Source organism: Megalobrama amblycephala, linkage group LG8, assembly GCF_018812025.1.
Source record: "Megalobrama amblycephala isolate DHTTF-2021 linkage group LG8, ASM1881202v1, whole genome shotgun sequence".
NCBI lineage: Eukaryota > Metazoa > Chordata > Actinopteri > Cypriniformes > Xenocyprididae > Megalobrama > Megalobrama amblycephala.
This window is the reverse complement of record NC_063051.1, coordinates 28,654,208-28,679,153: the sequence shown is the minus strand read 5'-3', so window position 1 is coordinate 28,679,153 and position 24,946 is coordinate 28,654,208. Positions and strand designations below refer to the sequence as shown.

At 35.7% G+C, this 24,946-nt stretch overlaps 2 protein-coding genes across 4 annotated transcripts; one reads left to right on the top strand and one right to left on the bottom strand.

The window, feature by feature from the left end:
- Nucleotides 1-924: 924 nt before the first annotated feature.
- ube2g2 (ubiquitin-conjugating enzyme E2G 2 (UBC7 homolog, yeast)) lies at nucleotides 925-18,093 on the bottom strand. Of its 2 annotated transcripts, XR_007186200.1 has the most exons (7): nucleotides 17,936-18,093; nucleotides 17,536-17,571; nucleotides 17,341-17,386; nucleotides 10,981-11,099; nucleotides 8,295-8,435; nucleotides 1,683-1,876; nucleotides 925-1,096 (listed from the first exon to the last, which is right to left on the bottom strand). XR_007186200.1 is itself a non-coding variant. In XM_048200424.1 (6 exons), the coding sequence occupies exons 1-6, from the start codon at nucleotides 18,081-18,083 to the stop codon at nucleotides 1,764-1,766; spliced, it is 603 nt and encodes a 200-aa protein (XP_048056381.1). In that variant the 5' UTR covers nucleotides 18,084-18,093; the 3' UTR covers nucleotides 925-1,763. The 2 variants fall into 2 exon arrangements, 1 of the variants encoding a protein (XP_048056381.1); XM_048200424.1 differs by having other exon boundaries at nucleotides 925-1,876.
- Nucleotides 18,094-18,567: 474 nt separating this feature from the next.
- Nucleotides 18,568-24,946, top strand: cep20 (centrosomal protein 20). 2 transcript variants are annotated; one of them, XM_048200425.1, is made up of 5 exons: nucleotides 18,568-18,725; nucleotides 20,522-20,719; nucleotides 21,770-21,854; nucleotides 24,298-24,436; nucleotides 24,550-24,946. In XM_048200425.1, the coding sequence occupies exons 1-4, from the start codon at nucleotides 18,698-18,700 to the stop codon at nucleotides 24,425-24,427; spliced, it is 441 nt and encodes a 146-aa protein (XP_048056382.1). In that variant the 5' UTR covers nucleotides 18,568-18,697; the 3' UTR covers nucleotides 24,428-24,436; nucleotides 24,550-24,946. The 2 variants fall into 2 exon arrangements, with proteins under 2 accessions (XP_048056382.1, XP_048056383.1); XM_048200426.1 differs by having other exon boundaries at nucleotides 24,298-24,466.

Here is a 24,946-nt window from a genome sequence, read left to right as displayed (position 1 = left end):
CCAATAAAAGGCAACCTGCAGTCTCTATTATACAGATGGTGAAGCAGATATACACGGAAGCAACTGTCCAATAATGAGCCACATCAGCTGATATGCCATTAAGAATAACAAGAGTTAATCCAGCCTCTGATGCGGTCAGATTCTGCAAATCCTGATTGAGCTCTGCCAAATAGCTTTGATATCCTCCATCTAATTCATACATCACCACATGCACAAGTGTGGGGTCAGTAAGTTCTTTCTTTCTTTCTTTTTTTTTTAAAGAAATTACTACTTCTATTCAGTGAGGATGTATTAAAAGTGACAGCAAAGACATTGTTACATATTTTTTTAAACTTTCTGTTAATTGAGGAATCCTGGAAATATGGTTTTCAAAAAAATATGGAGCACATGTTTTTAACATTAATATTAAGAAATGTTCCTTGAGCAGCAAATCAGCATATTAGAATGATTTCTGAAGGATCATGTGACACTGAAGACTGGAGTAATGATGCTGAAAATTCAGCTTTGAAATCACAGTAATAACCATTAAACACAAAAACATTAAAAATCTTACAACCCCAAACTTTTGATTGGTAGAATATTTTAAAAGAGTTTTTCATAAACAGCTGCCTATGTTTGAGAGACAAGTTGATAAGACGAGGAAAATTGCATGTCAAAAGGAAATTTTCTACATGGCAGGTAATGAGTTTTGTGTCAAACTGAACTCAAACTGAACTTAAATTATTAAATAATTTTCACCAAGTTGGTAGTAAATTGCCCCACTCTATCCTACCGTTACATGACCTTGTAAGAATTAAGCGGCAAATATTTTCACACATATTTGACATTTGCCTTCTGTGCAGTTTTCCCCATCAGCACTGGAGCAACATCAGAAGTGTGCAGAAACAATTTTAGATTTGTACACAAAATAACAGAAGACGTTCATAAATCACAAACACTTATTGATTTTATTTGGCTATACAATCCTTGAGAACAGATGAAAGGCAAAATACCAAATAAAGAAATGAAACATTTTTTAAATGAACACTTTAAATGGACAATTATTTTGGTGTCTTTCTGCTGAAGGCTGGACAATTCCAGCTCGCTGCTGCAGAATCTAAAAACATTAATAAATGCAAAAAGTGAAATTGAACAAAAACAGTGACTTATCAGTGCATTACCAAATTTCTTTTTTTTTTTTATATTAAATGTAATCAAATGTTTGTAATTATAACATTTATTGAATCTCCATCAATAGACAATCTTATTTCACATTCCTAAAAGATCAGTAAAATAATCTGTTCATAAACAAACAAGTGGATGTGATAGTCACTGCCTCGTATGATTTTCCTCACAATGCATTTTATTAGGAGGCAATAAAGCATGCATCAGCATACTGTCATCAAACCAAAGCTGCATTCCACTGGTTATCTCATGGATCTATAGACGTGTAACAGGCATGACAGACAAACCGGCAGCCCAAAATGGCCGTGAAAAACATTTCAGTGAGTGATGCTTGACTCCCTATTAAAACACTGTCCGGTGAACGCATGACATTTTGCCTTCTTCAACAAAAGCCATTTGTCCACGCATCCACCCAATCGCAGGAGAGGGGAGGACTGGGAGGAGAGTATGAAAGCCTGGATGGGAATAAAGTGCTCACACTGGTGGAGGTAGGGGGGGTAGTACACTACAACACTCACTCTTCCTCTGGGAGCTCATATCCTCGTAAACGTCAGTCCTCACTGTCCTGGAGTGTGAGAGTGTGTCTGTACACAGGAGAGTCAGAGACCCAGAGATTTGCGCACAATCTGCTTAGCTAGTCGATTGAACTGCTCTCTGTCCTCACGCCACATCTTAGACGCGTCCACGTTTGCTCCGCTCTCATCATTGGGCTCTGTAGGAGCAAAGAGATGATTATTTACAATTAAATTAAGGATAGGCACTTAAGTGATGTAAATTATAAAGAGGTATTAAAACATTAAAAATGCCAGTTGCTTGGAAACATTTTTAGGAATTCTAATACCAAGTTTACACTACAGGATTTTAAGCCCGATTTGCAAGTTATCGAGCTCACTGACACGTCGGGCTGTGATCGGGGGAAAATCAGCGGGTGATCGGTGCACGCCAATCTTTATGTGTGAACTATTCAACGATGCATCAAAGAGGCTCGCTGACGCCAGACAAATATCTAGCATGCTAAGCATCTGGAGCTGTCAGCCGACTCGATATCCTTTGGTGTCACGTGTCGCGACGCAGCAGCCAATGAAATATACACTGATGTCTATGGAAGCAGAAATAACAATCCATTCAAATAGCCTATAATTTGCCTAACTATAAAGCTCACTCTATTCTTCTCCCAGTTCACCGGCCACATGTATTTCAGTACAAATGGATGAATTCACGTGCTGTAGCCTATAAATCCGACTTACAGGACTCTCTGAGCTAAAGCGCAAACACACAAGGTGGCGCACATCTCCTTATAGATTAAAATCAAGATCATGATGTAGGTTTTTAAAGGTGCCGTAGAACGTCTTTTTAAAATATGTAATATAAGTCTAAGGTGTCCCCTGAATGTGTCTGTGAAATTTCAGCTCAAAATACCCCATAGATTTTTTTTAATTAATTTTTTTAACTGCCTATTTTGGGGCATCATTAAATATGAGCCGATTTAGGCTGCGCCCCCTTTAAATGCTCACGCTCCCCGCCCACAGGTGCTCGCGCTTGCCTTTAACAGCATAAACAAAGTTTACACTGCTAATATAATCCTCAAAATGGATCTTTATAAAGTGTTCGTCATCCAAATTGTCTAATCGCGTAAGTATGGTATTTATTTGGATGTTTACATTTGATTCTGAATGAGTTTGATAGTGCTCCGTGGCTAAAGCTAACATTACACACTGTTGGAGAAATTTATAAAGAATGAAGTTGTGTTTATGAATTATACAGACTACAAGTGTTTAAAAAATGAAAATAACGACAGCCTTGTCTCTGTGAATACAGTAAGAAACGATGGTAACTTTAACCACATTTAACAGTACATTAGCAACATGCTAACGAAACATTTAGAAATATTACAAATATCACTAAAAATATCATGATATCAATGATCATGTCAGTTATTATTGCTCCATCTGCCATTTTTCGCTGTTGTCTTTGCTTGCTTACCTAGTCTGATGATTCAGCTGTGCACATCCAGACATTTTGCCCTTGTTTAATGCTTGAACATGAGCTGACATATGCAAATTACTGGGGTCGTACATATTAATGAGCCCGACTGTTACGTAACAGTTGGTGTTATGTTGAGATTCGCCTGTTCGTCGGAGGTCTTTTAAACAAATGACATTTATATAAGAAGGAGGAAACAATGGAGTTTGAGACTCACTGTATGTCATTTCCATGTACTGAACTCTTATTATTTAACTATGCCAAGATAAATTCAATTTTTAATTCTAGGGCACCTTTAAATGACAAAACACTCATTTGCAAATATATGAGAATCGGAATATCAGATAGTTGATGACATGGTGAGAAAAGTGATACATCTGTCATAAAGTGTGGCCGTTGTGTGTCACGTGACAATCATGACACGTCGTCATGGAAACGATAGGAAACGTTCTAATGGTGGCCTTAACTCTGAGAGGTCAGCCAGAATATTTTAAACTTATGTGTGAAATTTAATCCAATTTCCTCCCAACATTCGTTTTCAAATAAAGTCGTTGGGTGACAATCGTCGTCAGCTCGTGTCGTGTGTAACCTCCTGTTGCTGATCATTTATGTAGTGTCACATAGTGTGAACACCACAAGGACTTCAAGACTCCACAGCAAGTCATGTAGTCTGAACAGCACAGCGATCTGTTGACCTTTAAAGTCCTGTAGTGTAAGCTTGGCATAACAGTGTTGTGAGAACATGAATGTGAACAATGCTCAGGACAGTTGAGGGGCCAGTGCTGGATCTTTATTTAAGTTTAAGCCTCGCCGACTTAAATATTCAAACTCAATATGTTACTCATGCGCTCTGTGGGAAGTTTAGTATGTGCACACATCCGAATCGTGCACCCAGAAAGCTGCATCTCAGACCACGTGGATACTGAAAATGAGCTCCGTTTCACGTCTTCATGCGCTTGAACGCACATTCACACAAAATTGTGTCAAAAATGCCCGTCTCTGCGAGTATCCTTGTAAACAGTCAGTTATTGGCTTGAGTGAATGTAAACAGTCGAGAAAGATAACGCATGTGTATCAGTATATTGGACCTGTGCATTAGGTCTTAACACTCTTGAGGTCTGAAAACGTGCCGGCGCGTTTTGCAGGTTTTTTTTCACATTGCAGCAAAACAGACTTAAAATACTCCCGTCATTTTGTGTCATAGAGACATAAGTAATATATCAATTGAAACTATAGAATATCTTCTTTTATTTGTATACACTCAGAGTAAAAACACAATGTTGTGCTTTTTGTAAAATAAAGAAAACTAACATGATGCGTGATCTCTCCTCTCCCTCTGAACGAAGTCCAATCTGATAGTTCTCAGAAAATGAACTGTAACTTAGTGAATACTAATCACAGAAAAGTTAAACTTATGTCTAAAAAAACGTTAAGATGTCAGGTTTTAAATCATTTAAGTCAAATCGAAAACAAACCTTCTGTGTTTATGTAATCTGTATGAAAAGAGAGCCATGTCAGAACTCCGTGATTCAGCTCATTATCCGCTAATGCGGCCACGCCCACAGAGCCAGCGCTATTCAGATGCAAATTCAGAGGCAATACATGCATTCATCGTCTCAATCGTGTATTTATTGTCTTGAAAAGTGTTTATCTGGATGTAAAAGTCATGGTTAGGGACCTCTAGAAGACATGCAGTTAGTTCCTGTTTTCTTTTCTTCTACAGATGAATTTTAGATGAGTTTTTGTTTCTTTAGCGCCCTCCGGCTGCAGTATGAATTGGAAACTCCATTCATGGAATAGCCTCTTCTTCTTTTAGATGAATTTGTGGACTAAAAATGCACAGAGAGCGCCCTCCGACTTCAAGGATGAATTGAAAACACCAGCGCTCATAGTAATGACAATGAATATTAAATAAATATAACTTCTCTGTATAGAAAATTGACATAAGCATATGAGAATCCAATATTTCTCCAAATGTGCATGCTTTTAAACTAAAAGCCTATATTCAGACTCTTTGCATCACAGAAATACATTATATTTTAAAGTATAATATAAAACCATTACTTTATATTGTAATAATATTTTTCTGTATGTTTCATATATCATGATGAGCTTGAGACATCACAGAAGGTTTTTTTCACAGCCTACCTGACTGAAATGCCTCATTAATATGCAAGTCATTTCAGCTCATTACTATCCAATTCTTTTGTCTTCTCAGGTGAGAATGGCCCATTTTTCAGTGGTGATTCACGCCTCCATGCATACTGTGTTTCTTGGCAAAAAGTGTCTTACAAAAACTAAATCAATATATTGTTTTATATGAAGGAGTAGGCAGCATCATTTTACATAATTTTGAAGCAAAAACTCTAGTCTACAACCTCCAATACCCAAAAGTCTTGTGAACACAGATTTAATATACTTATTTTGGCCTTATTTCAGTGACTTAAGTTTTTTGTTTTTTCAGTAACCACACATAAACATGAGTGTGTACATGTTTGTGTTTTTGAAGGAATAACGTTTATGCGTGGTTACTGAAAAAACAAAAAACTTAAGTCACTGATATAAGGCCAATAAAAGTATACTAAATCTGTGTTCACAAGACTTTTGGGTATTGAAGGTTGTAGACTAGAGTTTTTGCTTCAAAATTATGTAAAAATTATGCTGACTACTCTTTCATTTATAACAATATACTGATTTAGTTTTTGTAAGACACTTTTTGCCAAGAAACACGGTATGCGAGGAGGCGTGAATCTCCATGAATAATGGCTCATTCTCACCTGTGAAGACAAAAGAATTGAATAGTAATGACCTGAAAAGACTTGCATATTAATGAGGCATTTCAGTCAGGTAGGCTGTGAAAAAAAACTTCTGTGATGTCTCAAGCTCATCATGGTATATGAAACATACAGAAAAATTTTATTACAATATAAAATAATGGTTTTATATTATACTTTAAAATATAATGTATTTCTGTGATGCAAAGAGTCTGAATATAGGCTTTTAGTTTAAAAGCATGCACATTTGGAGAAATATAGGATTCTCATATGTTTATGTCAATTTTCTATACAGAGGAGTTATTTTTTATTTAATATTCATTGTTATCTCTATGAGCGCTGGTGTTTGCAATTCATACTGCAGCCGGAGGGCGCTCTGTGCATTTTAGTCCACAAATTCACCTAAGAAGAAGACGATATTCCATGAATGGAGTTTACCAATTCATACTACAGCCGGAGGGCGCTAAAGAAACAAAAACTCACTTAAAACTTATCAATAGAAGAAAACAAACAGGAATTTACTGAATGTCTTCCAGAGATCGCTAACCATGGCTTTTTCATCCAGATAAACAATTTTCAAGACAATAAATACACGATTGAGATGATGAATGCATGTGTTGTCTCTGAATTTGCCTGTGAATAGCGCTGGCTCCGTGGGTGTGGCCGCATTAGTGGGTAATGAGCTGAATCACGGACTTCTGACATGGCTCTCTTTTCATACAGATTACATAAACACAGAATGTTTGTTTTCGATTTGACTTGCACGATTTAAAACCTGACATTTCAACGTTTTGTTAGACATAAGTATGAATTTTTTGTGATTAGTATTCACTAAGTTACACTTCATTTTCTGAGAACTATCAGATTGGACTTCGTTCAGAGGGAGATGAGAGATCACGCATCATGTTAGTTTTCTTTATTTTACAAAAAGCACAACATTTTGTTTTTACTCTGAGTGTATACAAATAAAAGGAGATATTCTATAGTTTCAATTGATGTATTACGTATGTTTCTATGACAAAAAATGACGGAGTATTTTAAGTCTGTTTTGCTGCAATGTGAAAAAAAACCTGCAAAACGCGCCGGCGCGTTTTTAGACCTCAGAGTGTTAAAGTGACAGCAGCCTAATATTCCTGCTGCTGTCTGTTTTTAATGGTAATCAAACAAAAAAGGACAAAAAAAAAAAAAAAAAAAAAAAGTCACTCACTGCTCTTGACTGAATAACTTTTGAAACTTATACAGTGTTAGTTTACATTTGATTACTTTATTCAATGTCTCTACCTGAAAACTACTGTTACTTGTCTTTAATAATAATTTAAAATTTAAATTAGTTAGGCTAATAGTTGGAATAGAGAAAATTTTGGTGTTGTAACTGCCTGTTTTTGCAAAAACAGTTTTATGGCCGGTAAATTTAAACAAAGCAAAATTAAAACAAAAATTATATTTCAAAAATATATTACATAAAATTAATATTTATTTGTGTAATTTGTGTATATACACACACACATATATATATATATATATATATATATATATATATATATATATATATATATATATATATATATATATATATATATATATACAAATATTTATAAATAAGTTTTTCTTTATTATTTACATTTATTATTTAATAATTACGTTACTTATTTAATTGTATTATTTATTTACATTTATTTAGTTTGGGGTTAGTATGACTTTTTAAAAAAGTTTTTGAAGTCTCTTTTGTCGGCACTCATCAAGTCTGCACTCATTTGATCAAAAACAGTAATAGTGAAATATTATAATTTAAAATAACCGTTTTCCATTTTAAATGTATATTTTAAAATGTGATTTATTCCTGTAATGGCAAAGCTGAATTTTCAGCATCATTACATGATTCTTCAGAAATCATTCTAATATGCTGATTTGGTGCTCAAGAAACATTTACATTTACTATTATCACAGTTGAAAGCTGTTATATATTTTTGTGGAAACTGTGATAATTGTTCAGGATTCTTTGAAGAGTCTTTGAAGAGAAAAACATAAAATCCAAACATCCCAAAATAATATAAAGGCTTCTTGATTCTTCATGAGCCACTTCAAAACTCAATTGTGAATAAACTAAGCCAGTGGTTCCCAAACCTGTCCTGGAGGACCCCCAGCCCTGCACATGTTGTATGTCTCCCTATTTCTGACACACCCATTTCAGGTCTTGCTTTTTCTACTGATGAGCACATGAGTTGAATTAGGTGTGATAGATGAGGGAGACTTACCAAATTCGCAGGGCTGGGGCTCCTCCAGGACAGGTTTGGGAACCACTGCACTAAGCAATTCCAAGAGGGTCCTTGCACCATAAAAAGTTTATTCAACATAAAGTGAATGGTGACTGACCGGCAAGCATGCTGACCACAGACAGCAGGATCTTCTCCACACTCTGCACGGGACTCCACCTCTCAGCACTGCTCTCATAGCCCATGGGGTCATCACCGGGTGCGTGCAGGATTGAGATACACACACGTCCATCTGGATAGACTGCACAAAACAAACCAAACACACCACAACCAAGTTATGAAATTATGTTATGAGATTTCTGTTGCTCTTTGTCCTTCACTGTCTTCATAGGCGGTTGACTGAATACATTTCAATAAACTTTTGACTTGATTATATCTGCATTTCTGTCTGTGACTCTTTTATATTGCAGTTGACAGTGACTGGTGGTTCAGTTCACTGCATTTCCTCCCAGGGAATTTGAACTATTCTTCAAATTCACTGAAAAAAAGCCGTAAAAAGAGTTGAAATGGCAATTCTGAACAGATGTCAAAGCCCTCAAAGGATCAAAAGAACATCAATTAATCAGCTAAATTTGTCTAGCACACAAATAAAGATGAGATTAATAACCCTGGATCAGGCTTGAATGAAACCACCCCCGCACTGCACGGTATCAGCCACCCAACAGGACGGCTGATGTTATCTCCTCTTTCTCCCACAGCTGAGGACAGCGATCAGAATCTGAGCCGTCCAGCTCTGATAACCGCCTCCAGAGACCCGGCACCATCAGAGGACTGCAGGCTGGTCTGCTGCTATCTGTGGCCTGCAGGAAGACCTTTATCTGGACACACTTCCCTGTCCACACATCCACCAGCAGGACCAGAGGAAATGCCCTAACCATAAAGAAACTTTAGGACTCCGATCCTGTATGTCAGTCTACACTCTTCTACGTCTACAGGCTGTAACTGCATTAGAAAAGTGTTTCTCAAACCTGCTCCTGGAAATCCTAAAATAGTTTTGACTGCAAAGCGATTGTTAAATAGCCCATATATGCACAGGAAGGCTTTAAAAAAAAAAAAAAAAATTATATATATACACATTAAATGACTGATCTAGGATTGCAAGTTTTATCATTTTATCATTTATTTGATTTAAAAATAAAAGTGAAATATTACAATTTAAAATAATTGTTTTCTATGTTATTATATTTTAAACAGTTTCAGCATCATTACTCCAGTCTTCAGTGTCACATGATCCTTCAGAAATCATTCTAATATGCTGATTTGCTGCTCAAGAAACATTTCTTATTATTATCAATGTTGAAAACAGTTCTGCTGCTTAATTTTTAAGTGGAAACCGTGATACATTTAAGGATTCAATAAATATATGTACTATATAAAAATACAGTAAACCTGTGTTTTTAAAGGTGCCCTAGAACTTTTTTTAAAAAGATGTAATATAAGTCTAAGGTGTCCCCTGAATGTGTCTGTGAAGTTTCAGCTCAAAATACCCCATAGATTTTTTTAAATTACTTTTTTTAACTGCCTATTTTGGGGCATAATTAGAAACGAGCCGATTTCAGGTAGCGGTCCCTTTAAATGCTTGCGCTCTCCGCCCCCTCCCGAGCTCTCGACTCTATCACAGCATAAACAAAGTTTACACAGCTAATATAACCCTCAAAATGGATCTTTACAAAGTGTTCGTCATGCATACTGAATGCATGCGTCGGATTATGTGAGTATTGTATTTATTTGGGTGTTTACATTTGATATTGAATGAGTTTGATAGTGCTCCGTGGCTAAAGCTAACATTGCACACTGTTGGAGAGATTTATAAAGAATTAAGTTGTGTTTATGAATTATACAGACTGCAAGTGTTTAAAAATGAAAATAGCGACGGCTCTGGGGTGCGTTTCCCAAAGCGAACTATGGTCGCAAGTTCCGTCGTTACCAATAGAGTTCAATGGGACTTACGACCATGGTTCACCAACGATGCTTTCGGGAAACTCACCCCAGGTCTCCGTGAAAACAGTAAGAAACGATGGTAACTTTAACCACATTTAACAGTACATTAGCAACATGCTAACGAAACATTTAGAAAGACAATTCACAAATATCACTAAAAATATCATGTTATCATGGATCATGTCAGTTATTATTGCTCCATCTGCCATTTTTCGCTGTTTTCCTTGCTTGCTTACCTAGTCTGATGATTCAGCTGTGCACATCCAGACGTCCTGCCCTTGTGTAATACTAACTCCCCTTGTGTAATGCCTCAATCATGGGCTGGCATATGCAAATATTGGGGGCGTACACCCCGACTGTTACATAACAGTCGGTGTTATGTTGAGATTCGCCTGTTCTTCGGAGGTCTTTTAAACAAATGAGATTTATATAAGAAGGAGGAAACAATGGAGTTTGAAACTCACTGTATGTCTTTTCCATGTACTGAACTCTTGTTATTTAACTATGCCAATATAAATTCAATTTTTAATTCTAGGGCACCTTTAATAGAAGTGAAACATGCTCCAGATTTCATTCAAGGTTGAAGAAAACACTGTATTGTGAACATTGCATATTCTCCTATTACTTTAATAATGAATTATATAATAATACTAAAAATACGCATGCGCTCATTTCACGAAAGATCCTCTGTAGCACCTTTAATAATGTATATTTTGTAATAAACAACTAACATTAAATGTATTAATTACATTAAAGCAATTTGACATTCATGAATATTTGAGTCACTAAACCCCACATACACTGTCTGAATGCTGAATGTGTAGTCCAGAATAAAAACCACTCACTGTTTGGATGAAACATGTCACAGGTGAACTTCATCTTGGGGGGGCTGAGGGGGTAGTCTGAGGGGAAACTGAGGATGGCAGGGAACACACCGCCCTCAAAACACGTGTCCTCTGGTCCCCTAAAATAAGAAAACAAGAAATGACTGAAAAAAATGTTGCAACATATTCAGACTAACAGGGCCACCATTTATTCATTTTTAACATTTAATGCTTTGCAATGTTGCAACAGAGCTAATAATGAATTGAAACATTCCAGTACTGAACCCCCCTAAGCAGCGGCTATAAGTGGATGTCTGGATATTGCCCGCAAATCCTTAACATTCAGTAGTTTTATTACAATTTTTAAAGCACATTTACACAGGCATCTTTTCATAATGATTCACTCCACAATTCATTTTTCAGAATATAATAAAATCTTTAGCATCAGGAATTAGATGAACCTACAGGGTGTGCAGAGGAAGTTTCTCAGAAAAAAGACGTCGGAAATGACTTATATACACAGTAGATACTGTATAACTGTATATGAAGACTTTGTCCAACCGCATCTTTTGGTTGAGGAAAAGCAATATCCCAAATGTATTTCAAATGTTTGTTTGTGAGAATCACTTAAAATATGAGGCAAGTGAAAACATGTACCATACCATCAGTATAAAATACATCATGCATAAACAAAAAAAATAAAACCATTAAAAAAAAAAACTTCGTAAACAATTATAAATTCATGAAACATCATAAATCACAAACTCATCCACCACTTCTGACAGCATTGGCAGAACTTCATGGAATCATTTTCAAAGGCCCATTTAACATGCAAATCTCTTTCTGTTTACTTAACATATCCAGCTGTCTATCAAATACTGTTTCTATGGGCAGATATTGATCGGTAATCACGATAAGGAGCGCATCAAACAAATGCAGTTCCGTATCTGTGGAACAGCTGTCGGGGAGTTGCTAGGGACACGGTTCCTTATTTTGCTTGGCACTTAAGTTCACTTAAAAACTTATCAGTCAAAACCACTGATCTAACCACCAGTTTGGTTTACCGGAGGACACATTGTTTGGTCTTATCCAAAATCAAAATCAGTTATCACTTAATGTCCCCACACAAACTAAATGGTAGTGAATAAGCAGCTGTGCATGCTGTGAATGCATAGTGGCTTGGGTCAAAAGAGTCTAAGAAATTGCCAGAATTGGTTCTGGACCCAGGCTTGGTTCCATCTGGACAGCGGGACATAATTGCACCATTTTGCTGTTTCTACAGATTAAAGTGAGCAGCACACCTAAACGGAGCTGTTTACACCGCAAGCGCTCAGGGTCGTTTACGGTAATGATCATTCGCTGCTATATCCTCCATTATTTTTTATCCAGAGCCAAACGCGTTTCATTCAAGCCCTTTCTGTTCTGTGCGTGTTGCTTCTCTCTCCCGCTAAAGATGTAAAGCACCACATTAAGAGCTGCAGATGACCCAGTTGTGGCGCTTTTCCACTGTGTAGTACTATTCCGGTAGGTACGGCATGGCTTGGCTCTGCTCGCTTTACTTTTGGTTTGCTTTTCCAGTGCAGTTAGTACTAGTGTTGTCACGATACCAAAATTTTGACTTCGATACGATACCCAACTTAAATATCACGATACCGATATTTAAACTATACTACGCCAAAAACCTAAAACAGCAGGAAAAGTAAATAAATAACACATATGACAGAACTTCTTTCTTCACCAGTGTGCAGGCTGATAATTCTGGATTTGAGCTTCATTGCTGTGAAGTTAGAGTTAGATTTAATATAATTTTTAATGTTTATTATTTTCATGCTCAATAAAATTGTAAATTATTTGCTGTTATGCTTTTTTGCTTTTTTTTTTTTTTTTATACATGTACAGTACAGTCCAAAAGTTTGGAACCACTAAGATTTTTAATGTTTTTAAAAGAAGTTTCGTCTGCTCACCAAGGCTACATTTATTTAATTAAAAATACAGTAAAAAACAGTAATATTGTGAAATATTATTACAATTTAAAATAACTGTTTTCTATTTGAATATATTTCACAAAGTAATTTATTCCTGTGATGGCAAAGCTGAATTTTCAGCATCATTACTCCAGTCTTCAGTGTCACATGATCCTTCAGAAATCATTCTAATATGCTGATCTGCTGCTCAAGAAACAATTAATGTGTACAATTGTACAAAATATTTGTGTACAATATTTTTTTTCAGGATTCTTTGATGAATAGAAAGTTCAAAAGAACAGTGTTTATCTGAAATCTAATCTTTTGTAACATTATAAATGTCTTTACTGCCACTTTTGATTGATTTAATGCATCCTTGCTGAATAAAAGTATTCATTTCTTTCATTTCTTTTCAAAAAAATAAAAATAAAAATTCTTACTGACCCCAAACTTTTGAACGGTAGTGTATAATGCTACAGAAGCTTTGTATTTCAGATAAATGCTGTTCTTTTGAACTTTCTATTCAACAAGGAATCCTGAAAAAAAAAAGTACACAACTGTTTTCAGCATTGAAAATAATCATAAATGTTTCTTGAGCAGCAAATCAGCATATTAGAATGATTTCTGAAGGATCATGTGACACCGAAGACTGGAGTAATGATGCTGAAAATTCAGCTTTGCATCACAGGAAGAAATTACTTTGTCAAATATATTTAAATAGTACACAGTTATTTTAAATTGTAATAATATTTCACAATATTACTGTTTTTACTGTATTTTTAATTAAATAAATGTAGCCTTGGTGAGCAGATGAAACTTCTTTTAAAAACATTAAAAATCTTAGTGGTTCCAAACTTTTGGACTGTACTGTAGGTGTTTTTGACAGTAAGGTTATTGTAAAAATTAGATTACTGTAAATACTTAGAGCAATGTTATTAAAGCATAAATTGGTTTAAAATAACTATATACCCTTCACATATTTATGTATTTTTAAATTAGTTTTATTTTTGCAACCAGATATCACTTATTAAACTTAGACTCAATAATACACCTCAGGTCTGCTTGCACGAGTTAAATAAATAAAAAAACACTCATTTAATGTTTGGGAGCATAAACATAATAATGGTATCACACTAACATGTCGCTCTTTAAATTCTTTGTTCAAATCGGGATGTTTGACAGCAAGATGCTTTTGACTCCCTCCGCTTGCGTTATTTTGTAACATCTTTTGCAGACGGGCTTTGTGGTGTCCGTGGGCTTGCCCTGGCTGTCGGCAATATAAGCAAAATAATGCCATATTTCGCTTGGTGCATCTGCTTTCTCAACAATTTGTGGACGGTCTGCAAGAGCACCTGTATTTGCAACCATACCTCTTGTTTCGTCACCATGAAAGCCGTTGTGCAATTGAGAGAAATAACCACGCACTCAATGTGCTTTAGAAGCAGCACGCTGCAGGCACACTGCCCCCTGCTGTCACAATTTAGGAAATACAGCTGGCACTCAAAGTACCGGTACTAATAAAATGAAGAACCGGACCGTTTTTAAAAGCAGGGTATCGCGATACCATTCTAGTACTGGTATATCGTGCAACACTAGTTAGTACCGCTTCAAAGTAGGTGATTACGGACTGATCATTATAGTTGCGCCGCCTCTACTGCCGTGGATCCGCTCCTCGTCTAACAATGAGTCTGCACCTCGTCTACTGATCACGATACAGTCATTTTCAAGTTGTGTGTGACGGTCGTTTAAAGCAATTTATTTCACGAACAAATAATACTGCGGTGGCGGTTACTGACTATTTAAATCTAGCAGGTTTGGTGTCTCATTTTTCAAATCCAGTGATGCTGGTAGTGATGATTCTTTCAGACCAATCAGTGATCTGCAGTGTTTACACATCACATTTAGTATCGGTATGGCTCGCTTTGGAACCGTCACAGAAACATGATGAGTAGCAAAATAGATACTTTTGCTAAAACGCCACAGAAAATGAGAATGCTGCAAATGCAATTATTTTTAATCGATCATATAAATGACTCCAAACGTTTAACCAAAGCAGGTTTGTGACAAGGTTTAGACATTTTTTAATTTGGAAAATTATTTAGATGGCAAGAGAAATTACTTTTTTGTGCTCATGATGAGAGTCGATTATTAGATTATGTACATTGCTTTTAGTTGTTTACTTTGTAGTACTTTGAGCAAAATATATAAATGGTCCTTCATAGATTAGCCCTTAGTGAGTACTTGGTGGATAAATTTGGGCACGAATGTCTCAGGTGTGATACCAATTTTTTTATTTATTTTTTTAAAATAAATGTCTTATCACCATCTTTGATAAAATAAAACTATCCATTTATGCATTTCTTTTGTGATTTTTTTTTGGTATTTTTTCATTTATTTACCTCTAAAAGAACCATATTTTATATGGTTATTTTTATTACATTAAAAAAATTTAAAAAGTGAAAATATTTAAGTTGAAACAGCCAAAACCTCAAAATTTGGCATACTTGGGAGACATATGTTGGTATGAAAATAGCAATTACATGAAATATCAATAGCCACTATATGGCTATAGTACTCACTGACTGCATATGTTTGTCACATTGAAAATGTTGTATAGGCTCACCCCTTCATTTATGTGTATGATCTGCACTGTGTTAGATTTACTGATTTTTATTGGACAAATAAAAAGAATTGCTCTGAATTATAGTCTCTCCCATTCATCAGTTGTTGTTTTTTTCAACCACTTAACATTGTTGAATCAAGTCCAACATTTTTTGTGTGTTCAGGTGGCAAACTTAGGAAAAGTAGCCAAGTCTTGTACCGCTCAGATTAAGGAAATACACATTAGGTGTCTAAATGTTTACAAAAAACAAAACAAAAAAACCTTTTTACATTCATATCCAGTTGGAAGAAATTTTTACTTTGTTTTGGTAAATATTGGTAAAAATTCTAGGACATCACTGCTTTGGCTCTCAGGGCCCAAGATTCTCATCTTTGATGTCTATTTTGAGTGTTTAGGATTTTTCCTTTTACAAAGAACTACAGCTTCCCAGCCTGCCCTGATGGAAATGTATAACTTCCAAAAAAGTATTGTCTGAACCTCCGCTAGGAAGGAAATTTAGAGACCAGACCTTGTGGAACTTTAATTGAATTCCCCTGTTCTAGACAGACGACAGGTATGGTATAGCATGAAATATGGGTTTTGTTTCTTTGCAGGTAACAGTAGATATGATTCCATTCACCTATTTTATGTGAACTTTGAAATATTGCATTCAAATAAAAAGCCAAGCTGCACATAAATTCTAAAAAAATGTGCATTAAAACTTAAGCGCTCAATTGAGGCGGATACATTTCTTATCCAATAAGACGATGTGCACATAAACTACGGAGAAAAAACATTTACTGAATTAATCCCTTGATGTGCAACAAAAAAACTCAATGACTTTGCCTCAACAGGATGTGATTGGATAACTGGACTAACCAGTGGACCAATCGCATTGCACTGCATCTCAAATGTTAAAAAAAAAAGATCATACTGAAATGCATTTCATCTGCGCAATCTGAGGCAAAGTAATTTATAATCTATGAAAAAAAGAGCCAAAGTGGGTTCCCCGATTTTCTTACAGGTATTTTGCGCCAGTTTCACAGGAAGTGATGATTTGGTTCTCTTAAACACATGGGATGGAAACAGAGCTTTATTCAAAATAATGTTTTATGCAATATTCCAGTTTTGCACATGAGTTAAATTCAAACCTTTGGATGAAAACATAGCTACTGTGACTTATAGCAATTAAATTAGTTCAGTGTCATTTTACAATTTTGAGGTGAATGCAACCTGAAGCAGATTAAAAACACAAAGCTCTAAAACCACTTCTATAATTGTTCTGATTGAGAGTTTATTTCTATAATAAATGTATTATTTTATCATGTATTATGATTCTGCGAGTAACCCGTCTCATGCTTATTCTACAAACAGACATATCAAATGTTCAGCTGCTGAGGACAGGTGTGGAAAAAAATCCTCTGTGGTGGATTTTTAAAACTATCTTTATCATCAAAGGGATGAATGGGCCATTATACTAAAGGAGGGATCTGAGCCATGTGTAGGGTGCAAATTATAAGAAAATGTAAAAATTTATTTTTATTGTATATTTTTATTTTCTTTATAAAATGTTATTGTCTGTGTTCAGTCTGTACACTTCAAACTAAACTGAGTAATAAGAATAATAAAACATTTATTGTGAAATCAATATGGCTGTTTGGTCCTCTCTGCTGGGTCACACCAGAGAAAATCTGAAACGGTCACTAAAATTTCAAGAAACACATTTCTCACCCACACTGAGCTTTTTTTAATATATGACCAAATAAAAAAAAATGAAAACAAAACGCTATCACTACACAAAATAATAATACTTACATAATCAGAGCCTCCCATTCAAAGAAATTCTCCTCATTTACAGGCCCTATAGGGATGAAATGAGTCTCATTAATCAATTATCCAGTAATATAGATAAATCAATGGATAATTTAAGTGAAATTATTATTAAGATTCTAAGTAATCTTGAGTAAAACCAGGTCAGTGGAGCAGTTCAGTAACTGCCCTAATTCTTACCTGCCACAATCCCCTCTGGAGGGTTGAGAGTTAGTTCTGGAAGGAAGGAAAGAAAGGAGTTCGGGAACAATTAGCTGTACGTTATCCATGTAAATATGTGAACAATAAATTTTATATACATATAACGTAATAAGAAACAATCATCATCGTTACAGTGACTGACAACACTACACTACAGAAATGAAAAGAAATTAAGTTTGAGTTTGTTTAGTGCCACTTCTGTTGAATTACATCGTGTTAATAATTCATTCTGTCAGCATGCGTTGGAGAAGTTCTGGAAGTATCTATTTGAGGGGACAACAGCTGCCAAACTGTTGCTACCAAAACAGTATAAAATCCCCAATTCACAAGCGCTAGCATTGAGCAGCATTTTAAATGTAATTCGGATTACATGACTTACGTTTGTATTCGGCCATGAGTCTTTTTAAAGCAGTTCCAGCCATTTTATAGCTTGGTCTAGAAAGTTGTTTTGGCACGACGGATGACGACAACTGACACGATGAAAAGTCTTGTTCTTCCGGGACAAAAGCGAGCAAAGAATTTCGCATGCCGAAGATTTTCCACTCGACCTTCATTTCCGCACGACGTCACGTGGCCCTTACGTCATCTTTCCACTGAAATAACAGGTAAAATTATATTTTAAGTTGCTCAAGTTTAGTGGCGTTTAAAAAAAGTAATCTTAATTACTTGCAATATATGTTAATTAACCCCATAGGGTTATTTTTAGAAGCTTGGAATGAGCTTTATTGCCAAGTAGCCTATGTTTACACACACAAGGAATTTGTCTTGGTGACAAAATTATTTATTTATGTGGTGCTTGGATTTATTGTGTTTGTGTTTAACAATGATAATGATTTTTTGTTATTTGAAGAGGTAGAATAAAGGTTTAAAAAAATCAACTTTATTTTAAGAATGCATTGTTTGGTTTTATTTCGCTATTAAAATACAATATGAATATTGATTGTTTATTAATTATGTAGTTGATTTATAATTTACTACTACTCCTACTTTAGCTCAAAATCCCACAGAATTGTATCTCTGTGCAGTGTGCACTCGGTGTTTGGTTCCCTCGCTAGAGTGGAATGGCTAAGCATTAGTCGGAAACGTAGTAAGCGCAAACTGACCTCTAGCGGAAGCGTCTGAGAAGTGCAGAAGGGTTTCAATGGCAACAATCACAGAGTTGAAAAGCGGTGAGTTGATACTCAAAAACTGCAATAATGCATCATATCATTGTGCCAATGTTATGATTGTTTTCACTGTTTGTTATATGTCTACCGTCGTCACGTGTCATATTAATGTTGTTAGATGTTTAAACCAAAGCACCAAATCTCTCCACAGTTGTTGTGTATGTTAGTCCAGGGGCCTGTACCATGAAGCTGGATTAGCTGGCTAGCCAGGTAAATTTCAGATTAGTTTGCGCCAATCCTGGGTTTTAGGTACCATGAAAGTAACTTGACTTTTAGCGGTGTTCATCGCCATAGTAACTTGCGCTCCACGGCTAACCTGCTCCGGGGCAGGTTATGTTCTGGATTAGAGATCTCAAACTAAAATTGGACCAATCAGATGTAAACTAAGTGACACACTGACACACTCAACACAATAAAGTCACTCCCCCAGTTTCTCTTCCTCCAAATTAAAGGTCATTATATAGCAAAAACAAATATTTAATGATGAAATTGTCTGGTTTTAATGATAATATAATTTATATGATTTGTATAATTATATGATCTATATTTTTATTAATCCATTACACACATGCAAGTTTAGTGTAACAGTAGTTATTAAGCACTTAGTCTCAATGAATATAAATATATATAGATCATATGTAATATAGGCCTAAACTTCACAACTTTCACTTGCACTGATAGAGAAAGATCATTTCTTTTATTTGTCCTCTTTCACAGACAAGTATTTTCCAATAATGTAAATGCATTTAAATTCTTCATTTTCAGCGAAAGAGTTTTGAATCGCGCTGACTCTCTCGCGAGAAGTGAATCAGTTTATTTCTGTTGCAAGGCATGTGATTGGCTGTTTGCCACTGATGTCACGGATTCATGTGCACGCGCTCCACAAACTCAGGATCAAAGCCTGAGTTGACAGAGAAAGTTGATGATCAGCATCATGGTACCAACAAAGCTGGATTGGAGTGGTTTGGTTTTGTCAACTCGAAACTAATCCTATAACCCTGAGTTTGTTCATCCACCATCATGGTACAGGCCCCAGGGGGCCCGTTTCAATAAGGAGGCTCAACCAACTCTGAGTTAAAACTTGAACTCTGAGTTTTCTTACTCTGAGATGGGAAACTCTGAGTTTTCGGTTTCAGAACAGCTGAATTGAGTTCAATCGACTCTGTAGGTTGACTCGGAGTTAAGCGCGTGCACCACGACTATGAAAAGCTACACCCCTTAATGCTACCCAATACATTATGGAAGTGTACTAAAATAAAGTGTATTTTACTGCACTTTTTTTCACCTGGGTAGACACTCCGACACTTTCCGTTTGCATTAAGATTATTTTTATTACCACACTGGCAGATATTGGTAATTTTACTTAAGTAAAACGCACTTAATTTAGATGAAATAGGATGAAAAATACTCATTACGAAAGCATTTTTGCAGTGTGGATAAATGAGTTAACTATTTAAACATCACTTGCACTTTAAAAAGGGGGAGGAGGCCGAAGGAAACTGGGTTTACCAAAGAAAACCTGCTCCTGACCAGGTTAGGTTCACAGAGTAAGTTACCATGGTAACTGACTCTGAGTAGAAGTTACCTCTCTTTCAGAAACGGGCTTGACTTACCCTGCTTTCTCGGGTTTGACATACCTCCCATTCTGAAACCGAAAACCCAGAGTTTCCCTCATTTCAGGGTTAACATACTCAGAGTTTTCACTTAACCTCCTTTCTGAAACAGGCCCCAGCTGTCTCTTTCTGTTTCTCCATTAACAATCTACTGCTGTATCTCTTTCTCACGTTAATAATCTATAGCCTTAAAAGAGACGCTGGAGGCCCGTGGGGTCCTTGGGCAGCTGAAGGCGAGGATCCGGGCGGAGGTGTTCAGCGCGCTGGATGATCAGAGCATGCCGCGCCCGCCGCTGTCCCACGAGAACCTGCTGATCAATGAACTGATCCGAGAATACCTGGAGTTCAACAAGTATCGATACACTGCATCAGTGCTGACCGCAGGTGAGCAGATGAGCCCTGCAGGAAGACCATATACAGTACAGTCCAAAAGTTTGGAACCACTAAGATTTTTAATGTTTTTAAAAGAAGTTTCATCTGCTCACCAAGGCTACATTTATTTAATTAAAAATACAGTAAAAAACAGTAATATTGTGAATTATTATTAGGATTTAAAATAACTGTTTTCTATTTGAATATATTTCACAAAGTAATTTATTCCTGTGATGGCAAATCTGAATTTTCAGCATCATTACTCCAGTCTTCAGTGTCACATGATCCTTCAGAAATCATTCTAATATGCTGATCTGCTGCTCAAGAAACATTTAATGTGTACAATTGTACAAAATATTTGTGTACAATATTTTTTTTCAGGATTATTTGATGAAAAGAAAGTTCAAAAGAACAGTGTTTATCTGAAAATCTAATCTTTTGTAACATTATAGATGTCTTTACTGCCACTTTTGATTGATTTAATGCATCCTTGTTGAATAAAAGTATTCATTTCTTTCATTTCTTTTCAAAAAAATAAAAATAAAAATTCTTACTGACCCCAAACTTTTGAACGGTAGTGTATAATGCTACAGAAGCTTTGTATTTCAGATAAATGCTGTTCTTTTGAACTTTCTATTCATCAAGGAATCCTGAAAAAAAAAAGTACACAACTGTTTTCAACATTGAAAATAATCATAAATGTTTATTGAGCAGCAAATCAGCATATTAGAATGATTTCTGAAGGATCATGTGACACTGAAGACTGGAGTAACGATGCTGAAAATTCAGCTTTGCATCAGAGGAATAAATTACTTTGTCAAATATATTTAAATAGTACACAGTTATTTTAAATTGTAATAATATTTCACAATATTACTGTTTTTTACTGTATTTTTAATTAAATAAATGTAGCCTTGGTGAGCAGACGAAACTTCTTTTAAAAACATTAAAAATCTTAGTGGTTCCAAACTTTTGGACTGTACTGTATGCATGGTCACTTATTAGTGGATAATACATTATAAAAACAAACAAGGATGATTTGTTTAAATTTATGTATCTCAGAATCAGGTCAGCCTGAAGTTCCCCTGGACCGTCAGTTCATGGCAAATGAGCTCAATGTCGCAGAAGATTCAAGTGCCAAAGCAGTGTAAGTATGATCTATGACTTTACTCCTAGAGCACTTATTAAAATAGCGTTTACAAACTGAATTACAAATGTACATGTACAGGCCACAACTATAAATATGGCCCAGGGTCAGTGTGATGCAGCTTTGGGCCATTTAAAAGAACTGTCACTTTACCTATTGGGCCAGTGCTTATGTTCTTCTGTTTCAATGATTTGATGATCATCTGCGTAAAAATGAAAGAAAAAAAAAAAAAAAGACAGAGCTGACCAAGTGGAAACATGTAAATGCTAAAAAGAAAAGGACCCAAAATTGATCCCTGGGGAACGCCAGATTGCACCACACCAACCTCAGACCTGCAACCACCCATAATAACAAACTGATTATGATCTGAAATGTAGGACTTAAACTAGTTTAGTGCAGTATCAGAAACACCAAAGACAGTCTTGCAAATTTATAAATTAACAAAAACAGAATAATATAAAAATCTTGGCTAAAATATGATATAAAAATACCGTATTTATTCATTTAGTTAGTTAGTTAGTTAGTAGTAGGGCCAGTTAAAATGTTGCCAGGTCAAACATGCACATGGAGGAAGATACAAGAAAATAAAACTGACTGAGTAAAAATAAGAAGCACATTAGAAAGTAAATAGAAAATGAAAACAATGAGAAAATAAAAAGCAGAACAAAGTAAGGAGATAAGCCCCAGTAAACAAGAGTTCTTTGAGTGTGATACTTTATAAAAGTGCAAATTGAGTCAACTGCTTGAAGACTGTCTGGCTGTGAAATCTACAGCTTGGGAACATGTAGTGATTAAAAGCTGACTTGACACTTTCAGCCATGTTTTAAAGACGACCAGCAAGGAATGTTGGCGTAATACCATGAAGACATTTAAAAATTTAATAAGAGGGTTGTTGAAATCAGTTCTGTGATACACAAGCAGAGTGTGATGTGATTTAAGTGCTGGATGTGAATCCTCAGTCTAGTACGAGGAAGCATTCTTGCTGCTGCATTGTAAGATTTTTGTTAAGTCAGCCAAGACACTACTCCATTAGTCAAGTGTAGATGTAACTAACACATGAATGAGTTTCTTTCTCATAGCACAGCTATAAAGCTGTTTGACCATACCAACATCTATGGTGTTACTCGAATACTAGTCTCAGCCTCAGACGTCATGCCCATGGACCGTTGGCTGAACGTCTGATGCATATGGCACACTAATCTGGAAACTCTTCAGGAGTTTCAAAGTCGTCATCTGGTTGGTTGAATTATACAGGATGTCCGGGAGACATGTTTGTCGTGTTCTTTAACGATCCGCCTGGAAACATATGCCGTGACGCTAAACCCCCTCGTGGAAGAAGAACGCGGTCGTGTTTACAAGCACTTACCAGGATCAACTAAATGCTGGATTTTCAAAAGTATGTGAAGTTCGTGGCTCCATTGTTGCTGTAAATTTGCACAATGTTCTTGAATTAATAATTTATAAATGCATAACGGTCTGTTATAGTTGGGACATCGACTTCACATTTTCACACCCCTAAACATGACGCAGAGCAAAACAAACTGTGATTGATTGCGTTACATGTCAGTCAAACGTCCTCTTGGGCGGTCCTTGGCCAATGAAAGCTGTGATCGAGTCCAGACCTTCTGCCATCAGTCTGAAGGTCTGGCTACGCAAGACTGCTCGAATACTGACTCTTACCACCAGTAACACTTTATCTAAACTTCTATTCATTGCATATTATAGGAATAGTTGTCATCATTTATTTGCCTTTTGACTCCATGAAACATGAATGGAGATATTTGGAAGAATGTCCAAGCTACTCTTTTCCATACAATAAAAGCGAAAGGCTTAGTTCAACCAAAAATGAAAAACTTGTCATCATTTACTCACCCTTATGTTTTTCCAAACCCGTAAGACTTTCGTTCATCTTCAGAACACAAATGAAGATATTTTTAATGAAATATGTGAGATTTCTGTCCCTCCATTGACAGCTACAACTACCATTTTGATGCTTCAAAAAGCACATAAAGAGATCATATATGTGATCATATATGTGAATAAAAGCCTAAATTAAATCTGTTCATCGTATAAAGCGATCGTGTCTCTTCATAAAATTTGGACTAAACCACTCAATTCATATGGATTAGTTTTACGATCTCTTTATGAACTTTTTTAAGCATCAAAGTGGTAGTTGCGTGGAATGTCAGTGGAAGGGACAAAAAATCTCTCAGATTTAATTTAATATCATTTAAAGTATCTTCATTTGTGTTTCAAAGATGAACAAAAGTCTTACGGTTTGGAACGACATGAGGGTGAGCAATTGATGACAATTTTTTTGATTTTTGTGTGAACTAACCATTGAATGGTGACCGGGGGCTTTCAAGCTCTAAAAAGTGAATTTTCATTTTTGGGTGAACCATTCCTTTATGCTTTTTGTATTGCTCTTTCTTGCTGTTTTTAGGCCATTGTTGTATGGATTGCTCCATCATTTCCTGAGCAGTAAAGAAGAGCACAAAGGAAAACTCTTCATAAAAGGCTCGGCAACAGTGCATTCACAAGAGCCACATGGCCATCTCAATGCAGAGTCATAACCCAGATGGGTAAGAGAGGGCTTGAGTTTGACTTTGCATGTACGTAAAGATTAACAAATGTAGTTTTTAGTTTCATAAATAAGAAAAGCTTTCATCCCATTCCGCTTTTGTTGTTTTTCCAGCTCTGCAGTCATCTAGAAACCAACATACAAGAGGAAGTCATATGATCACAGATAAATAGTTTAGGCACAATTTCCATTAAAGAGGCCAAAATGTTCTGTCCTGGTCACTCTGGTTTTAGATGTTGAATATATTTTCTGTTTTAATGTTGTTTTTTTATATTCATAGTATTAGTTTTATGAATAGAAACAATGTGATTATTCAGTTTAGGTTCTTGACTGTGCTTCTTATGTAGTCAATTGGATTACAGATATGTTTTTAAGAACAAAACAGAACATTACAATATAATCACTTTCCTTATGTATTTAATGTAAATATCCTTGACATCTGTTTGATTGTTTGTATCCTTTTCTTTTAAATTCTGTACATGCAATATTAAATTTACAATTGCAGTAAAAA

Coding starts and splice junctions, on each gene's coding strand:
- cep20 (XM_048200425.1), top strand. CDS start 18,698: ATGGCAACAATCACAGAGTTGAAAAGCG. Junction 18,726..20,521: donor AATCACAGAGTTGAAAAGCG/GTGAGTTGATAC, acceptor AATAATCTATAG/CCTTAAAAGAGACGCTGGAG. Junction 20,720..21,769: donor TGCATCAGTGCTGACCGCAG/GTGAGCAGATGA, acceptor TATGTATCTCAG/AATCAGGTCAGCCTGAAGTT.
- ube2g2 (XM_048200424.1), bottom strand. CDS start 18,083: ATGCGAAATTCTTTGCTCGCTTTTGTCCCGGAAGAACAAGACTTTTCA. Junction 17,387..17,535: donor TCCAGAGGGGATTGTGGCAG/GTAAGAATTAGG, acceptor TCATCCCTATAG/GGCCTGTAAATGAGGAGAAT. Junction 1,877..8,294: donor TGTGGTCAGCATGCTTGCCG/GTCAGTCACCAT, acceptor TTGCTCCTACAG/AGCCCAATGATGAGAGCGGA.